Source organism: Bos taurus, chromosome 1 (genome assembly GCF_002263795.3).
Source record: "Bos taurus isolate L1 Dominette 01449 registration number 42190680 breed Hereford chromosome 1, ARS-UCD2.0, whole genome shotgun sequence".
NCBI classification, from domain to species: domain Eukaryota; kingdom Metazoa; phylum Chordata; class Mammalia; order Artiodactyla; family Bovidae; genus Bos; species Bos taurus.
In genome coordinates, this window is record NC_037328.1 from 66,451,722 (window position 1) to 66,471,815 (window position 20,094).

The window sequence follows — 20,094 nt, forward strand, 5'->3', positions numbered from 1 at the left end:
TCTATGGAAAAGACTCTGATGCTGGGAAGGATTGGGGGCAGGGGGAGAAGGGGACGACAGAGGATGAGATGGCTGGATGGTATCACTGACTCAATGGATGTGAGTCTGAGTGAACTCCAGGAGTTGGTGATGGACAGGGAGGCCTGGCGTGCTGTGATTCATGGGGTCGCAAAGAGTCGGACACGACTGAGCAACTGAACTGAACTGAACTGAGACAGTAAGGATAGAACCCTGGGGAACCCAGGTATTTAAAAGACAAGCAAATGAGCTAGGCACTATAAACAGGTCATAGTAATTGTTTCACAAGAAATTTTGTTGTCCTGGTAAAGATACAGAAAAGTGAACAATTAAATTTTCTTCACTTGATAAATGCAGAAATAAACATATCTAAAAGGAGGTACAGCAAAGGTATGAGTAACTATTCAAATAAAGATTCACTAAAGAAAAGTTGGGGAAGGACTGTCCAGGTAGGGAAAAAACTGTTAAGAACCACTGTGATTTCAATAATGCCAGAATCAAATGTCTAGGGGACAACCTCTGACATAAATCTTTGGAATAATGTTTCAAATTTGTATGGGAATGAGTCTTAATGTAGTGAAAATTTAATATTGATTATTTTCTCCAGTATATAGATTGTCAAGTCTTTGATATGTTTATATTATTCATATTAAATGAGATTATTCAGTATTAAGCATACCTTTATACAAGTCAGCCTTTACTTATAAGTTGTTGTATTTCCTTTACAACAAAAATGTGTTGAGGGGAATTTTGTGTTTGAACTAGGTAAAGGGTTAATAAAAAAAAAAGATAAGCAAAGAGGAAAAACCCATAAATAATACTGAAAAATAAATGGCCAAAATGATAGTAGTTTTGCCTTGGATAACAAGCTTTCAAGAAGGGAATCATTCAGAGTAACAAATGTTACTGACTGGGAAAGCAAGATAATGCTTTCCCAGCTTTAATGTCTATTAAATATAGGGACACAAAGATCACTGATTTGATGATATCAGTTATGGTAGATTGGTGGAGATTCAAGACTAATTAAAGCAGATTGGGAAGTGAATAGAGGGATGAAAGGGAAGATGGTAAGTATTTATAACTGTAAGTGACATGAAGTCAGGAGAGGATGTTGAGAATGCTTGAATATTATTAGAAACACTCCAGTGAAGAAAGATGTTGAAGATGTAAGATGAGACAGTGTAAGCAGTATGAAAGCACATATGGCACAACTACCTTTACACAGGAGGAGGAACATCGCCTTCACCTAACTGAGAGGAAGGAATAGATGTGCTTACAGAAACTCATAGATGTGGTGGCAAGAAGCTGAGGAGTTTACATTTGAAGCCTTCCATTTTGTTTGTGAAGTAAGAGGCAACAGTGTCCGCTCATGGGAGGAGATGGTAAAGAAACTCAAGGTCCCTATTTACCTTCTTTAGTTAAGTGGTCTTGAACTTTAAGTGTAACCCTGTCAAGGTCTCTTTTTATCACTCCATTGTCACTTTTTAGACCAGAATTCCTGAGAATTTCAGCCCCTTTTTAGGATCATTCTTAGTTTCAAGAGCAGTCTACTTCCTGTCCATAAACTTCCACTTGTCTAGATACCTCTTTATCGCAGACATGTCTCACAGGATTAGAATTCTTTCTCAGAACTATTTTTTCTATCAACAATAAGAAGACTGTGGTAGGTAAAGCATACTATTTGGGGAAGTTTGGTGAAACTGAGAGGATGAATAAAGTAAAAGTGGTAGAGTGAATCTGACTGAGATGACTGGAGAAATTTAAAAGCTGAGATAGAGAAAAGTAAAGTGAGTCAGGCCTTCTAGATGTAAGGACATTGGAAATTGCTACTGGTCACTGAGGAAGGCATCTTTGATAGAGTAGCTGCTAGAGAGGCATCTTGCTGGAGCTGGGAAATCCATTCAGGAGGAAAGTACATTGGAGATGGTACCATGGTGGAGGTTTCCCACAGATTTTACTTAAAATTGACAAACATGAACAAAATTATTTTTTTATAATTGTAAAAGTAATTTCTTATTTTGGCAATTTGGAAAATAAAGGAGAAATTAAGAAAATTTAATTCATCTATAGATAGCTTTGGAGTTGTGATTAAAGATGAGGGTTAAAGGAAACAGAATGAGTTCAAGAGCAGAAATAAAACAGAATTGTTAGTAGGAATGACGAACAGTGGTTAGAGGACAGAGTACCAAATGGTGAGTAATGAGGGAAAAGCAGAAAGTGGGAAGTTGAGAGGAGCTCCATTGCAGACAGGGTCACGTCTTTTATATCTTTATTCTCTGTAGTATCCAGCAAAGGGCTTATCCAGTGGCTCAGTGGTAAAGAATCCACCTATAATGTAGGAGATATAGGTTGGATCCCTGGGTTGAAAAGATCCCACGGAGGAGGAAGTGGCAACCCACTCCGGTATTCTTGCCTGAGAAATCTCGGACAGAGGAGCCTGGTGGGCTACAGTCCATGGAGTCACAAATGAGTCCGACTTACTGACTAAACAACAACAAAGTGTCCAGCAAAGTATGTGATGCAAGAATGAATGACTGACGTGCTTTATGTTGGTTAAGAGTATAAATTTTTGAGGCAACAGGTCTAAGGTCAAAAATGCAGTTTCTGGCACTTCACAGTTGTAAAATTTTGTAGAAATTGCTTGACTTCTTTAATCCTTGATTTTTTCATGTGTAAAACTCTTGTCAGGTTAAATCAGTACTATTATGTAAAATGCTTAACACTTTACATATAATAATAAACCTTCAAGAGTTTGTTAATGATAATAATATCCATCAGGATAATAATGAATTTGGGAAGGCCTTCCATATCAGGAGTTTGGGCTTATTAGATAGGTCTTGGAAACAACATTTTAATTTGGCAGCAGATTAGAAGGAGGAGAAGCAAACAGGGATTGAAAAACTAGTTGGTGGCCATTTTGAAAATTCGGGGTAGAAGTTGTGAGGTTCAAAATGAGTCATAGTGCTGGTGATGCAGAGAAGGGACAAGCAGGAAACACACTCAAAAGAGAGGGTTGGTGAAAGCTGGTAGTGTATCAGATGTAGAGATGGAGAAGAATAGTATAAATTCAGAGGTGACTTTCATTTCTGTGATTACAGGAAAGTCTACACATTGACCATTTTATTTTTCTCTTGCTCCCATAGTTTTTATGACTCCAAAGTCAGGGAGCATCAGTCAGTTTCCACCCTTTATGAGATGTGTCAATCATTCCTACATTTCAGCAGTGTGTCCTTAGTGTTGACAACTCAATGTGCTAAATGAAAAGCTAAGAACTTTGTTCATCTACTGCAGTTGTGTTTGCAATGGGAAGTAAACTATACAGAAAATCACCTCCTGAAGGAAACATACTGAATCAAGTGGTCAAATGTATCTGGGTAAGTTCATGACTTGTTTGCCTGCCTTTTTCAATCACAAGAAAAGAAATGCTGTTCTGAGCCTATAGGCCTTTAAACATGGCTATACACTTTTCTCAATGACCTCTGCGCTGCTTCTGTGACTTTTAGAAAGTGGGATTGATCAAACATCACTCGATGCCTCTATTTAACCTTTAAGCTAAAAATAATATAATCATTTTTAAAAACTGGCAAAAGTTTTCTGAAATGTAGTTATATATGTTGAAATTATATTTCAAATATTCTGAAATTCAATGTGTGATGACATTAAAAGGTTAGATTAAGTCACTCAAGAGTATGTGTGTCTAAGGGAAGATAAAGTGAAATGGAAAAGGCAGGGGATGGGTTTTTTGTTTGCTTTTTCCTCTCTTCTGATATCTATGCTCTGCCCTAGTTTGCCATTTCCAGCTGTTTCAAGAACCATTCTGGGGACAATCCCAAGCGAGAGCACTGGCTGGACTGGGCAGCTGAGAAATACCCAGTAAGTTGAACTGCAGAAACATCTGATGCCTCCATAGAGTTTTTCTTAATAACCAAACTGATTCTCTCCTACTGTATTTGACCTCTTCTCTTACTGTTCTGGGCCATTTCTACTAAGCAAGAAATTCTTAACTGCCAATTCAGCCTATTCCTTCTTCCTCCTCTTTGCAGAAGCAGCTCATTATGGATGTGAAGGCACTGACCAGGGTACTGTTCCTTTATATCCCATTGCCCATGTTCTGGGCGCTTTTGGATCAGCAGGTAAGAATAGTTCTTTTGAAAACTACCTCTTCCAGCGCCTTCTCTCTCAAAGGAAAGGGATTTCCTCTAATAGCATCTGTTTGCTGTAGGGCTCACGATGGACCTTGCAAGCCACCAGGATGAATGGGAATTTGGTGAGTAGAAGACATTTTTTTTCCAAAGTCTATCATTTTCTTTTTAATCCACACTAAGGAAAAATTTCTTTATGTTTTTGCCTGAAAACTGACATAAAATTATAAAAGAGATGCCTTTAGCATGAAGATACTGAGTGAGTAGACAAAGTAAAGAGAGTCTGGAAATAAAAGACAGAATCTTATCTTTAGAAATCAGAAATCTAAGGATGGAAAGGTTTCAGTGTATACAGGAAGCATTGAGAGGATAGCAAATGAAGTGATAAAGCCTGGCCATGGATATTTTATCTAAGCCTGACCAGGGCACAGCAGGTTTGATTGCTGCTACAACACAACTAGTTGGACAATAAAGAAGGCTGAGTGACAAAGAATTGATGCTTTCAAATTGTGGTGCTGGAGATTCTTGAGAGGCCCTTGGGTTGCAAGGAGATCAAATCAATCAATTCTTAAAGGAAATCAACCCTGAATATTCATTGGAAGGACTGTTGCTGAAGCTGAAGCTCCAATACTTTGCCCATTTGATACAAAGAACCAACTTCTTGGAAAAGACCCTGGTGCTGGGAAAGTCTGAACGCAAAAGAAGAAGAGAATGGGGCAGAGGATGAAATGGTTAGATAGCATCACCAACCCAATAGACATGAATTTGAGCAAACTCTGGGAGACAGAGATCAGAGGAGCCTGGCATGCTGCTGTCCACTAGGTGGCAGAGTTGGACACAACTTAGCGACTGAGCAATAAGAACACAACACAATTGACCCACCTCAGGCAGGGCTCACAACAGAGGATCCAGAGGTGGATATTTTGTACATAGATACAGAAATAGTGGGAAAATTTTAAACATAATTTAAAATTTTTCTAATTTCCATACACTGACAAACTCTTCCCTCATTTGTTCCCACTGTCTAGATTATTGTCTGTTCTCCTGCCATCTCAGTTATGAAGAGGGTGGAGAGGAATAACGCCAGGGTTTTATCAGCCGGCCTGTTTGAAGCTTCCCTAATATAATTTCACCTTTTCCCCTCCTCTGACTGTCCAGGACTTACCTGGTTGTCTTTTTTTTTGACCCTCTGGAGAACAACTTTAGAAACACTGTATCAATGAGAGACGTCATCTAACCATCATACCTTTTTGTCCTTCACATTATTACCGCCTATGACTGCAGTTAATGGGATTAATAAAAACACACTAACTCTAGTCTCTTTCAAGTTAAAGAAAGCATAGCTCACAGAAAATAAGATTCTCCCTTATGCCCATCTGCCTTCAGAAGCCATAGCCTAAAGCCATCTCTAGCCTGTTCCCCCACACACCCTTACGAGGATAATAGTGGTCCTGAACAAAAGACCTGATGGATATTATGTTATGCTTCTCACCTGCTAATTATCAATATTGTTGATTTTGTTGTTTAGACTTTGTTTGTCTTTAGGCCATTATCTTAATGTGATTTGTTATCATGTTTCAGGGGTTTTTTGTGCTTCAGCCTGACCAGATACAGGTAAGAGACTTCTCTATATTCCCAGGTACTTATTTCTTCCCTCATCTATAACTCAACATGTAGTAGGAGGATTACCAACCATAATTTGATGTTTTTTTCCTTGTATGCTGAGGAGGGCTAAACATAGGGATGAAAATATTCTTAAGCCCTACACTTCTCTTCTACATTCTCTGTTAGTAAGTAGCTCCCACTCAACTCCAGGGAGACTGAGTTTTGAGCTCACAAGGAAAGTGTAGACACTGGATTTATTTCCACGTCAAGTATCATGGCAATATTGTCAAATAAAGTGTACAACTTAGTTGTGTAAGCAACAAATTCAGAGTCTCTGCTTCTTGGTGACTCCTGGTTATTTTTAACTGCTTCTTCAACAATCCCAATTCTTCTTTCTTTCCTTCCTTTCTCCTGACTATGACATTTTCCTCTTAGCTGTGGAACTGGGGGAGATAAATGAAATGGGAGGGAAGAGCTCCCAATCAATTGATAGAAGTAGGTTTAGAGTGAAACTGGTTCCTTGGGATATTTGGAAGCTAATGTTCTATGCAGGGGAAATAGAGTCTTGGGTGTAAAGGGACTGAAAGATGTGGAGTCATTCTGTACGTCGTTGATGAAAGTGTGTTTGGATGTGAGAGAGTGTGCACACATGTGAATGAGAGCACATGCTCACACTCATCATAGAAAAATACTTGGAACTAATCTTTTTACCATGGCATTACAGGTGCTAAGTCCCTTTTTGATTGTTATTTTCATCCCACTGTTTGACCTTGTCATTTATCATCTGGTCTCCAAGTGTGGCATTAACTTCATGTAAGTGCTCACCATCCCTTTGTTGCTCCAGCCTGACTCAATATTTGTCCAGTTTGATAACGAGTCACTATTGTTTCTGTGATGATTTGTTTTATCACTTTTCTGCCTCTGTTTATCCATGATAAATTAAATGCCTATTAATGCCAGAGAACAGGGCTTCCCTGATGGCTCAGCAGGTAAAGAGTCTGCCTGCATGCAGGAGATACAGGAGCTGTGGGTTCGATTCCTGGGTCAAAAAGATCCCCTGGAGAAGGAAATGGCAACTCACTCCAGTAGTTCTTGCCTGAAAAATCCCATGGCGGGCTATAGTCCATGGGGTTGCAAGGAGTCAGACGTGACTGAGTGACTAAGCACAACCACAATACTGGAGAACAGGAATTAGATCTAATTAATACTTCTCACAGAGAGTCCAATCCATTACTGCAGACTTACATACATGATGTTGAAGAATTAGGGCTATACTTTATGAAAAGTCAAAAATATACGAGATTAGGCTCCAAAACCAACTTGCTGCTTTGTTCTTGAAAGTTGCATCTTCAAAGAAGTCCGAAGCCTTTGATGAAAACTAATCCCCTTAAATCTCCTACTGTCCCTATGAAACAAATGAGGGACCTCAGAAGAGGACAGAATTATCCCTAATTACTGCTTTCCCCCATTCTAAATAGAAGTGTTATTCTTTGGAAAGTTTGACAGAGGAGGATCTTAAGTCTTCTATATTTTCTGATTTAGTAGCAATTTCCTTTTGATAGCCATTACCATATTCAAATGACCTTTTGTCATTTACTCATTCATTGAGCAGTTTATTGAGTTCAGTACCAAGTGCTACAGAAATGTAGAAGCACAAATCTTGCTCCTTACGAATTTACTTTTTAGTAAAGGAGCTAGAAAATATGCAAGGTTAATTATTGAAAATGATGAATTATGTTAAGTGCTCTAAGAATGGAAGCAAAGTACCAGGGAAATGCAGAGATGGAAGAGACTGGCTAGGGTCAAGAAAGTCTTCTGAAGAAGAGGAAAAGAAGGTAATAATATACAGTGACAGGTATATGGTAAATGTTCAATGAATCTGGTTATATTACTATTATTTTTGTAATTATGACATAGTGGATAGAAAAACAATCATAAACAGAGGGAAAAATTGGTGTGTTACAAAGAACAGTTCAGTGTGACTCAAGTAGAGGTAGAAAGGAGGATATATGAAGGGGAGTACTAGGAAATACTTTGAAAGTAATTGAGAACAAATTAAGTAAGCTTAGGAAGTTTAGATTTTATTCTTTAGAGTCTGCAGTTTAGGTATGACTGCCTCTCTGTTTCCTCTTCAGATCGCTTAGGGAAATGGCTGTTGGTATGATCCTAGCATGCCTGGGCTTTGCAGTTGCTGCTGCTGTAGAGATAAAAATTAATGTGAGTACAGTAAATCTTAAGCTCCATGAGGGCAGGATGAAATCTGTTTTGTTCATTTCTCTGACTTGTTCAATCTTGATTCACTGGGCCCTACCACAGTAGCTGTTTTTAAAAAGGTGCATATTAGGTGTTTGTGGTAAATGAGTAGATATAGAGGTAGAGCAGCAGTGCAAAATGAAGCCCACCTCCCACCTAAGTGATGTAGAGTACATTGTCTAGGAACTTCCAAACACCAGTATACAAGATATAGAACCATTTCTTTCATACCTTACCAGACATTTAAATATATTTTGGCAGATTGTGTAGCCACTATTGGGAAGTGATGTACGGGGCCACAACTGAGTCAAAAAGCATGGAGTTTGTTACCTGGCATCAGCGCTTGCTACACTGAGCTGGAATTTCCTCCTCCAAACTGCCTTTAGAGCCTTCAAAGCCAAATGCTCTTTAGAGATAGAAAACTGTGTCCTCTTGACTAGATAAACTTGGCTATCGAAATAGGACTGAAGTATGTGTTCTCACTGTATTTGAAGGGTTATTTTCTAGTATTTCTAATACATGTTCTCTCTCCTAAGGAAATGGCCACATGCCAGCCAAATTCCCAAGAGATTTTCCTACAAGTCTTGAATCTGGCAGATGATGAGATCACAGTAACAGTGCAGGGTGACAAAAATAATACTCTGTTGGCAGAGTCCATCAAATCCTTTCAGGTGACGTATGGACATGAGTGAATTAGAAACACATTCAGATTATGTGCCAAAGCAGCAGCATATACAGTGGTTTGTTTACAGCATGCACCTATGAAGGCAAAGTGCCCCAGTCCAGCTCCTGGTTCTGCCACTCCCTAACTGTAAGACCCCGAAGAAGTTATTTTATCTATAAGTCTCAATTTTAGCATCTGTAAAATGGCAATACTTTTTATGTCATAAACTGTATAAGAATAAATATTATATATAAAGTGTTTAGCATAGTGTCTGGAACATTGTAAGCTCTCAGTAGGTTGTAATTTGTATTATTATTTCAAACTGCCTCCTAACACACACCCTGTTGAAGAGTTTGGCTTACATATTTTCACTTCTATACTATAAATATTCTGAAATATTCATTTAAAAATATTTTAAATAATAAAAGTAATATACATTTACTGTTGAAAACTGGGGACTGTGTCAAAAGACCAAAAAATCACCTATAAATCCATCACACAGAGATAACCATAGTTAGCTTTAGTGTGTTTTTAATAAATGAGTAAACAAACTACTTTTTTAAAAGTCTTGAAACACTATATGCTGTATTGACCTTGATTTTTTCCTTAGCACGATTGTCATTAAAAGGATTTTCCAATGTCCTCAGATAAACTTTGAGAATGTGAATTGAATAGATACATAATATTCCATTCTATGGATATATCATTGTTTAGTAAAATATTTTCTTAATAGGCATTTAATTTTTTATTATTATACATATTTCTATAATGAATATCCTTACTCATAAATCTTCATTCATGCCTCTAATTACTCCTATGGTATATTCCTAAAAATGGAATTATGAGGTTAAAGGGTAACGTTGAAAGTATCTGATGAGGTCACCTGCCCTGGGTTACTATGAGACTGCCGTGTTCAAGGTGGGGAGGAAGGTGAATGTGACAGGCTCTTTATTCTGCAGAATATGCCACACTATTCCAAACTCCACCTGAAGACAAAAAGCCAGAATTTCCACTTTCAACTGAAATATCACAATGTGTCTGTCTACACTGAGCATTCTGTGGAGGAGAAAATGTGGTACACTCTGATCATTCGAGAAGATGGGGAAAGTATTTCTAGCATGATGGTAAGTTGAAGAATGGCCTAGTTTCTAATTATCTTAGAGTATGAAGACTGATTCATCAATATCTTACCAAGGATATATCTGATGATCAAATTTTATGATTATCAGTTCCCTCTAGTCACCTGTAACTAATTTTTACTTCCCTCTATTGTAGGTGAAGGATAAAGAAAACAAAACAACCGATGGGATGACAGCCATGAGGTTTGGATGTCAAGGAGACCCAGGCCTCTCTGTTCTCTTGAATCTGGGGTCTCTTCTGAGTTGTGGGGCTTCACATAAAAAAGCTTCACATTCTGCTTGTCTCGTACTAGGATTCTCTCTCCTAGAATATCAGGAGCATTGGTGTCAGAACACATTTCCCAGGGAAGCAAGAGGCATAGATTCAAAACCAAGTCTTTGGCTTGCTTTTTCATGTGGTACTCAAAGATGACCCTATGTCTATGAACGCCCTCTGTGCTCTGCCACATAAATTGCTTCTGCTGCATATTATCCACTTATCTGGCTCTTAAGAAAATAATTGAGTACTCTTCTCTCTGTGATCACCAGAGAGAAATTTAGAAGTAAGCAAATAATCCTCCCTTCATTACTGGTAGTTGAACATCTTTTATAGTACTGTGTTTTTAAAGTAAAGTTTAAAATAAACATATACAAGCATCATGGTTTAGTAAAGGTAACATACTGGGATTCAAAAGGCTTGGTTTTGAATCTAGATAAAGCTGAATGTCTTGTTAGGCACCATGGGACAGTTACAGAGATGCAGCCCTGAAGAGGTCACCTGCTCACTGGGGCAGGAATCTGACATGATATAGATGCATGTGTCTATGGCCATCAAGATTAGATGGTTGCTGTAGAGAACAGCATTTTAGAGGAGAACTTTTAATGAAAAGTTGAAAGTCACTGAAGGCTGGAACAGTCATATTAATCTGCTTTTACATATGCTTCAGGGAGAAGGCAATGGCAACCCACTCCAGCACTCTTGCCTGGAAAATCTCATGGACGGAGGAGCCTGGTAGGCTGCAGTCCATGGGGTCGCGAAGAGTCAGACATGACTGAGCAACTTCACTTTCAGTTTTCACTTTCATGCATTGGAGAAGGAAATGGTAACCCACTCCAATGCTCTTGCCTGGAGAATCCCAGGGACAGGGGAGCCTGGTGGGCTGCCATCTATGGGGTCGTACAGAGTTGGACACGACTGAAGCGACTTAGCAGCAGCAGCACATATGCTTCAGAAAAAGTAAACAGATCCAAGTAAGTCATACAACAGTGGGGCCAAGACTTCCCTGAGTCAAAGAGCAATGGGAACCTCCAGAAAGGATGAAATGAAGCAATTTCTGGTTTGGCGCAGGATGATTGAAAGCCCAGGAATCAACATCAAGGGTTTTAGAGGGAACTGCCCTTTTAATCCCATGGGCCAGGGACTAACACAAATGCTGCCGAAAACCCAAACTGAGGGACCAATTTAGGGGCTCAGGTTCAAAAGACTAAAAAAGTGGTTCTGGAAGTGTTCAAGTTTGTCTGAAGACTCAAAACAATAAAAGCTCAACCTACTGTGAGCTGGAGTCTGAGTTTTGCATAAAGCAATCAGACTTCATTTATAAGAGGATGAAGTATCAGTTTTATATAAATACTAGTATGTATTTATATATACATAATTATTTTTCTTATGGAGTCTCAATTGATGAATTCTATCATTAGAAAGGGAGAGAAATTGGTTGCACCAGTGGTGAGTTGAGGAGATTCAGACTGCTGTGAGTGATCACAATAGTGTTATCCTAGCCGAGATCAGGTAAGAGTGTAGCAGACAAAAAGCTAACACCCAAGGAAAGAAAAAGATAGGGACAGCTAAGACTACTAATTACTTATGTGTGAGTTCATTTATTCATTCAGTTAACAATATATATCATGTACCTTTTATGTGCCAGCCTCTGTTCTAGGCACTAGGCATATAGCAATAAACAAAACAGAAAAGGGCCCTGCCCATTTATCAGGTGGGAGATTTTGTCTGATCTCTAACAATGTCTCTATTATCCTTAGGTTTGTTAACGCTTTGCATGAAGAAGTCAATGTCTCCCTGGGTACAGATGCATCCCTCATTGTTGATGAAGACTATGGTGTGTCTGCTTACAGAACTGTGCAAAGAGGAGAGTAAGAGAACTACCTTGTGGACATTTTACTTTTATCAACAACTGATTTTTAAATACTTTCTTTGTGTATAGGTGGACAGATTAGGTATATCTCAGCTAATTGTAAATATACACATACTCCTGCTCTGTTTCAGCCTTTGCCTCCTTTCCTCAGTCTCTTGTTTTTCTGCACAGATATACTGAAACTATGCTTGCTGTGAAGGCCATCAGTTCAGTTCAGTCGCTCAGTCATGTCCGACTCTTTGCGACCCAATGAATCGCAGCACGCCAGGCCTCCCTGTCCATCACCAGCTCCCGGAGTTCACTCAGACTCACGTCCATCGAGTCAGTGATGCCATTCAGCCATCTCGTCCTCTGTTGTCCCCTTCTCCTCCTGCCCCCAATCCCTCACAGCATTAGAGTCTTCTAATGAGTCAACTCTTCGCATGAGGTGGCCAAAGTACTGGAGTTTCAGCTTTAGCATCATTCCCTCCAAAGAAATCCCAGGGCTGATCTCCTTCAGAATGGACTGGTTGGATCTCCTTGCCGTCCAAGGGACTCTCAAGAGTCTTCTCCAACACCACAGTTCAAAAGCATCAATTCTTTGGCACCCAGCCTTCTTCACAGTCCAACTCTCACATCCATACATGACCACTGGAAAAACCATAGCCTTGACTAGACGAAGCTTTGTTGGCAAAGTAATGTCTCTGCTTTTGAATATGCTATCTAGGTTGGTCATAACTTTCCTTCCAAGGAGTAAGTGTCTTTTAATTTCATGGCTGCAGTCACCATCTGCAGTGATTTTGGAGCCCAGAAAAATAAAGTCTGACACTTTTTCCACTGTTTCCCCATCTATTTGCCATGAAGTGATGGGACCAGATGCCATGATCTTCATTTTCTGAATGTTGAGCTTTAACCCAACTTTTTCACTCTCCACTTTCACTTTCATCTTCATCAAGAGGCTTTTGAGTTCCTCTTCACTTTCTGCCATACGGTGGTGTCATCTGCATATCTGAGGTTATTGATATTTCTCCCGGCATTCTTGATTCCAGCTTGTGTTTCTTCCAGTCTAGCGTTTCTCATGATGTACTCTGCATATAAGTTAAATAAACAGGGTGACAATATACAGCCTTGACGTACTCCTTTCCTATTTGGAACCAGTCTGTTGTTCCATGTCCAGTTCTAACTGTTGCTTCCTGACCTGCATACAGGCTTCTCAAGCGGCAGGTCAGGTGGTCTGGTATTCCCATCTCTTTCAGAATTTTCCACAGTTTATTGTGATCCACACAGTCAAAGGCTTTGGCATAGTCAGTAAAGCAGAAATAGATGTTTTTCTGGAACTCTCTTGCTTTTTTGATGATCCAGCAGATGTTGGCAATTTGATCTCTGGTTCCTCTGCCTTTTCTAAAACCAGCTTGAACATCAGGAAGTTCATGGTTCACATATTGCTAAAGCCTGGCTTGGAGAATTTTGACCATTACTTTACTAGCATGTGAGATGAGTGCAATTGTGCGGTAGTTTGAGGATTCTTTGGCATTGCCTTTCTTTGGGATTGGAATGAAAACTGACCTTTTCCAGTCCTGTGGCCACTGCTGAGTTCTCCAAATTTGCTGGCATATTGAGTGCAGCACTTTCACATTATCTTTCAGGATTTGAAATAGCTGAACTGGAATGCCATCACTTCCACTAGCTTTGTTCATAGTGATGCTTTCTAAGGCCCACTTGACTTCACATTCCAGGATGTCTGGCTCTAGGTCAGTGATCACACCATCGTGATTTTCTGGGTCATGAAGATCTTTTTTGTAAGGTTCTTCTGTGTATTCTTGCCACCACTTCTTAATATCTTCTGCTTCTGTTAGGCCCATACCATTTGTGTCCTTTATCGAGCCCATCTTTGCATGAAATGTTCCCTTGGTATCTCTAATTTTCTTGAAGAGATCTCTAGTCTTTCCCATCCTGTTATTTTCCTCTTTTTCTTTGCACTGATCACTGAGGAAGGCTTTTTTATCTCTTCTTGCTATTCTTTGGACTCTGCATTCAGATGCTTATATCTTTCCTTTTCTCCTTTGCTTTTCACTTCTCTTCTTTTCACAGCTATTTGTAAGGCCTCCCCAGACAGCCATTTTGCTTTTTTGCATTTCTTTTCCATGGGGATGGTCTTGCTCCCTGTCTCCTGTACAATGTCACAAACCTCATTCCATAGTTCATTAGGCACTCTATTTATCAGATCTAGGCCCTTAAATCTATTTCTCACTTCCACTGTATAATCATAAGGGATTTGATTTAGGTCATACCTGAATGGTCTAGTGGTTTTCCGTACTTTCTTCAATTTCAGTCTGAATTTGGCAATAAGGAGTTCACGGTCTGAGCCATAGTCAGCTCCTGGTCTTGTTTTTGCTGACTGTATAGAGCTTCTCCATCTTTGGCTACAAAGAATATAATGAGTCTGATTTCGGTGTTGACCATCTGGTGATGTCCATGTGTAGAGTCTTCTCTTGTGTTGTTGGAAGAGGGTGTTTGCTATAACCAGTGCATTTTCTTGGCAAAACTCTATTAGTCTTTGCCCTCTTCATTTCGTATTCCAGGGCCAAATTTGCCCACCAAAACTCCAGGTGTTTCTTGACTTCCTACTTTTGCATTCCAGTCCCCTATAATGAAAAGGACATCTTTTTTGGGTGTTAGTTCTAAAGCTCTTGGAGGTCTTCATAGAACCGTTCAACTTCAGCTTCTTCAGCGTTACTGGTTGGGGCATAGACTTGGATTACTGTGATATTGAATGGCTTGCCTTGGAAATGAACAGAGATCATCTGTCGTTTTTGAGATTGCATCCAAGTACTGCATTTTGGACTCTTTTGGAGTAACCATGATAGCTACTCCATTTCTTCTGAGGGATTCCTGCCTCAGTGAAGGCCATACTGAATACCTAACAAGACCATCTCCCGGAGGTTTTCCAGTTTATCGTTGGCTCCCACTCCTACCCTTTGGTAATTCCTATGAACACCTTGTTACTTTGAGCTTATCCTTTCAGATTCACTGTTTTATGCTATTCCACTAATTCATAATACTCAGAAGAGAAAAATTCATAAGACTTAGATGAGAAGACTTAGAGTCTGAAGTTCCCAATAGAAGGAAATTTGTGCATTTTGCATTCAGGTTTAAGGTTAAAAAAGCATACCAAACAGGCAATGAAATCTCAGATCAGGCATAGAAAAGAACTTAGTATGAAAATAATTCACTCTGAGACTCCTTTCCTCAAAGATAAAGGGTAGCTTTGCTGCTTGATTCACCATCAAGAGAGAGACGAAATCACTCCTTCCACCAGAAATGGAAGTGCTTTTCTAAACTGTAATGTTTCTTCTAATCTAAATTTGTCCTGTTCCAGATATCCTGTGGTGCATTGTAGAACAAAAAATGAGGATTTTTCACTGAATTTGGGTCTACTAGACTTTGGTGCAGCTTATCTGTTTGTTATTACAAATGTAAGTAGCTCATGACCATTCTCACTCTATTCTTCCATTTATCTGTATCTATATCTATGTAATTATACCATATCTAAATTTATATATAATCTATATCTATCTGTATCTTACTCTATGGCAAGACAGCATCACATACTTATGATGGCTTATGGTGAACAGTGTCAGATTCGTGATCTCTGAAGAAGAAGATTTAGCTTCAGGACACTCAAGAACTTTAGTGTAGCAGAGATTTATTAAAGTGAAAAAGGGACAGAGAAAGCTTCTGACATAGACATCAGAAGGGGGATGAAGAGTTCCCCCCTTGCTAATCTTAGCAAGGAAGCTATATATTTTTTCAATTGGTTATTACAGTAAATCAAAAGAATGTCTCAAGGTTGTAAAGGTCTTAACCAGACCCACTTCTGCAATTTACATTTTAAGATAATGGGATTAGAACTAACAACAGAAAGATCTACCAGACGCACTCCCATAATATACATTTTAAAATGACAGAATTAGTCAGAAGGTTCTCAAGGAGAAACAGGTCCTCAAGCAGGATACATTGTTGTTACAGAGTTGAAGCAAAAACATATCCTTGAGCAACATGAGTTGTTTTGTAGTGCAATCATCAGCGGGCTTAAAGAAAAAAAAAGGGGGGAGGGGGAAGGTTGTCCTTTTCTCCTCCTTGAGAACTCCAGACCCCTATTTCCTCCTTGAGAGACCCAGACCCCTTTCTCCTTGGAGACCCAGGACTTCTTATCAACCTACCTAGGAATTGACTGTCTCACTTATTTCTAGTGTAGGGTGATAGCTTCTATAGTGACTTTAAAAAACTCCTAAGATCTTACTAGAGGACATAAAAGAACACTGGCAAGAGGCCCAAGGTCTTGGGGAATGGTAGACATAATTTACCTTGAGTCATTGCTGTGAGGTGACGTGGTCTGCTCCAGTCTCATTATGGCACCAAGAAAACAAAAATTATTTTGGTCTTCTTGACTGACTTCACATGTGGTTTCCCTAGCTCCTAGAAAACTTATCTGCTAGCGTATCACACGGAGAAGGCAATGGCACCCCACTCCAGTACTCTTGCCTGGAAAATCCCATGGATGGAGGAGCCTGGTAGGCTGCAGTCCATGGGGTCACTAGAGTCAGACACGACTGAGCGACTTCACTTTCATGCATTGGAGAAGGAAATGGCAACCCACTCCAGTGTTCTTGCCTGGAGAATCCCAGGGATGGGGGAGCCTGGTGGGCTGCCATCTATGGGGTCACACAGAGTTGGACACAACTAAATACCAAGACTGGTGGCAAATGTCAATCTCTACACAAAGGTAGCTGCTGCCAAGTCGCTTCAGTCGTGTCTGACTCTGTGCGACCCCATGGACTGCAGCCTACCAGGCTCCTCCATCCATGGGATTTTCTGGGCAACAGTACTGGAGTGGGGTGCCATTACCTTCTCCCACAAAGGTAGCTATGGTCCCTCAAAGGCAATTGTGTCAGCAATTAGGCATGATACCTCTGAATTTTAATTCTGATGTCAACCTTGATTCCAGTTTTAATTCATGACTTTTGACATTGTATTAAATATAAAAAGAGGACCATGAATAAGAAAAAGATGAAAATTTCTCAAAGTGTGATGAGATTCATCTATAAAGTTTTATTAATTGTAATTAGTTTAGCATGATATCTTTAGTATTCCATTTTTTATTATAGTTTATTGAAATATAATTCATATCATGCATTTCACCCACTTAAAGTATATAATGGTTTTAAATGTAAAGGTAACATATTTAATATATATTGTATATTCAATACACACAGAATATATTTTTAATAATATATATTCTGTGGTTTTTAATAAATTCAGAGTTGTATGATTTTAGAACATTTTCCTCATTCCAAAAAGAAGCCACATATTCATTAGCAGTCACTCAACATTTCCTCCCAAACTCCCCAGTTCTAAACAACCACTTGTCTACCTTCTGTCTCTGCTATTATTAGTCTTATGATATATCCAGATATTATACCTACTATCTAATAACATTAACTACCTAATAACTTGGTTTTACTCCAAGGAAAATATATAATTTCAAAAATTCCATTTTATTTATTATAATAAATATTACTAAATACAATCTATATACAAGAAAACCAACTCAGCTAAAAACCTTCATATAGTGAAAGTATTTTTAAAAAAAGATTGTAGAATCATGTATATTTGGTAACATTAGTAACAAAATATTGACCCTGAAAAGATTCTTTTTGACCAAAATTTTATAGGAAAATTGCATCTTTTTGACAAAATTTTTATGTTTGAGTTTAAAAATAATGGCCAGTAAATAAGATACAAAGTAGTAGATGGTATCTGATATGGATTTTAGAAAATTGATCAAGAAAATCTTCATTGTAAGAGTTACCAAGAAAATAATTTCTGATATTATTCTGATATTATAATATTCTGATAAAAGTAATTTTAGTAAAATAAATATTTAAATGGAAATGTGAGAAATATTTTAATTGTACTTACATAAAAAATTGAACAAAGAATTAAACTTTTTTAAGTACATGCTTTTCTAAAAATTCATTGTTTATATAATTCAGATGCCATTTTACATTTAAAATGTTAGCCAGAATCAAAATACCCAGTAGGTAAAAATGATGGGATACTATAGTATCAAATAATCTGCCATTTAAGATCTCTGCAATAATGGTATCTGATTGACTGAAGCCAGCCAAGTGAGTGGTGCTACCAAAAGGAATTTCAAAAACCTGAAACTGTGTAGAAATTGCTCAGTTTCTTCATGGTACCACAAGAATGACAATACAATGAGGAGATGGATACAAGACCATAAATGCCATAGGCCAGGAATATTTACTTGAGACTCCTAACAAGCCCATTTCTTGTTTCCCTCACTAAGAGAACCAGTCAGGGTCCTCAGGCCTGGAAGATGGAATACATCCCAGCCAACAAAATGTCTGTCGCATGGCAGCTACCACAATATGCCCTTGTTACAGCTGGGGAGGTCATGTTCTCTGTCACAGGACTTGAGTTTTCTTGTTCTCAGGTAAGTTTGTTTTTTTTTTTTAATATAAATTTATTTATTTTAATTGGAGGTTGATTACTTTACAATCTTGTATTGGTTTTGCCATACATCAACATGAATCCACCACGGGTGTACACATGTTCCGCATCCTGAACCCCCCTCCCTCTTCCCTCCCTGTACCATCCCTCTGGGTCGTCGCAGTGAACCAGCCCCAAGCATCCAGTATTATGCATTGAAACTTGACTGGCAATTCGTTTCATATATATTATACATGTTTCAATGTCATTCTCCCAAATCATCCCACCCTCTCCCTCTCCCACAGAGTCCATAAGACTGTTCTATACATCTGTGTCTCTTTTGCTGTCTCCCATACAGGGTTATCATTACCATCTTTCTAAATTCCATATATATGCATTAGTATACTGTATTGGTGTTTTTCTTTCTGGCTTACTTCACTCTGTATAATAGGCTCCAGTTTCATCCACCTCATTAGAACTGATTCAAATGTACTCTTTTTAATGGCTGCATATACTCCATTGTGTATATGTACCACAGCTTTCTTATCCATTCATCTGCTGATGGACATCTAGGTTGCTTCCATGTCCTGGCTATTATAAACAGTGCTGCGATGAACATTGGGGTACACGTGTCTCTTTCAATTCTGGTTCCTCGGTGTGTATGCCCAGCAGTGGGATTGCTGGGTCATAAGGCAGTTCTATTTCCAGTTTTTTAAGGAATCTCCACATTGTTCTCCATAGTGGCTGTACTAGTTTGCATTCCCACCAACATGTAAGAGGGTTCCCTTTTCTCCACACCCTCTCCAGCATTTATTGCTTGTAGACTTTTGGACGGAGAAGGCAATGACACCCCACTCCAGTACTTTTGCCTAGAAAATCCCATGGACAGAGGAACCTGGTAGGCTGCAGTCCATGGGGTCGCTAGAGTCGGACATGACTGAGCGACTTCACTTTCACTTTTCACTTTCATGCATTGGAGAAGGAAATGGCAACCCACTCCAGTGTTCTTGCCTGGAGAATCCCAGGGATGGTGAAGCCTGGTGGGCTGCCATCTATGGGGTCGCACAGAGTCGGACACGACTGAAGCGGCTTAGCAGCAGCAGACTTTTGGATCGCAGCCATTCTGACTAGTGTGAAATGATACCTCATTGTGGTTTTGATTTGCATTTCTCTGATAATGAGTGATGTTGAGCATCTTTTCATGTGTTTGTTAGCCATCTGTATGTCTTTGGAGAAATGTCTATTTAGTTCTTTAGCCCATTTTTTGATTGGGTCGTTTATTTTTCTGGAATTGAGCTGTAGGAGTTGCTTGTATATTTTTGAGATTAGTTGTTTGTCAGTTGCTTCATTGGCTATTATTTTCTCCCATTCTGAAGGCTGTCTTTTCACCTTGCTTATAGTTTCCTTTGTTGTGCAGAAGCTTTTAAGTTTAATTAGGTCCCATTTGTTTATTTTTGTTTTTATTTCCATTACTCTGGGAGGTGGGTCATAGAGGATCCTGCTATGATGTATGTCAGAGAGTGTTTTGCCTATGTTCTCCTCTAGGAGTTTTACAGTTTCTGGTCTTACAGTTAGATCTTTAATCCATTTTGAGTTTATTTTTGTGTATGGTGTTAGAAAGTGTTCTAGTTTCATTCTTTTACAAGTGG

The 20,094-nt window shown here is 38.9% G+C and overlaps 1 protein-coding gene across 1 annotated transcript in view; it reads left to right on the forward strand.

Annotated features, from left to right (window-relative positions):
- Positions 1-20,094, forward strand: part of SLC15A2 (solute carrier family 15 member 2) — a 67,207-nt gene that overhangs the window by 44,271 nt on the left and 2,842 nt on the right. The window contains 13 exon segments of the mRNA XM_024994668.2: positions 3,310-3,392; positions 3,805-3,891; positions 4,062-4,151; positions 4,241-4,285; positions 5,742-5,774; positions 6,490-6,578; positions 7,901-7,982; positions 8,555-8,689; positions 9,642-9,806; positions 9,958-10,004; positions 11,838-11,948; positions 15,309-15,405; positions 18,303-18,449. Coding sequence (XP_024850436.1) covers positions 3,310-3,392; positions 3,805-3,891; positions 4,062-4,151; positions 4,241-4,285; positions 5,742-5,774; positions 6,490-6,578; positions 7,901-7,982; positions 8,555-8,689; positions 9,642-9,806; positions 9,958-10,004; positions 11,838-11,948; positions 15,309-15,405; positions 18,303-18,449 — 1,211 coding nt within the window.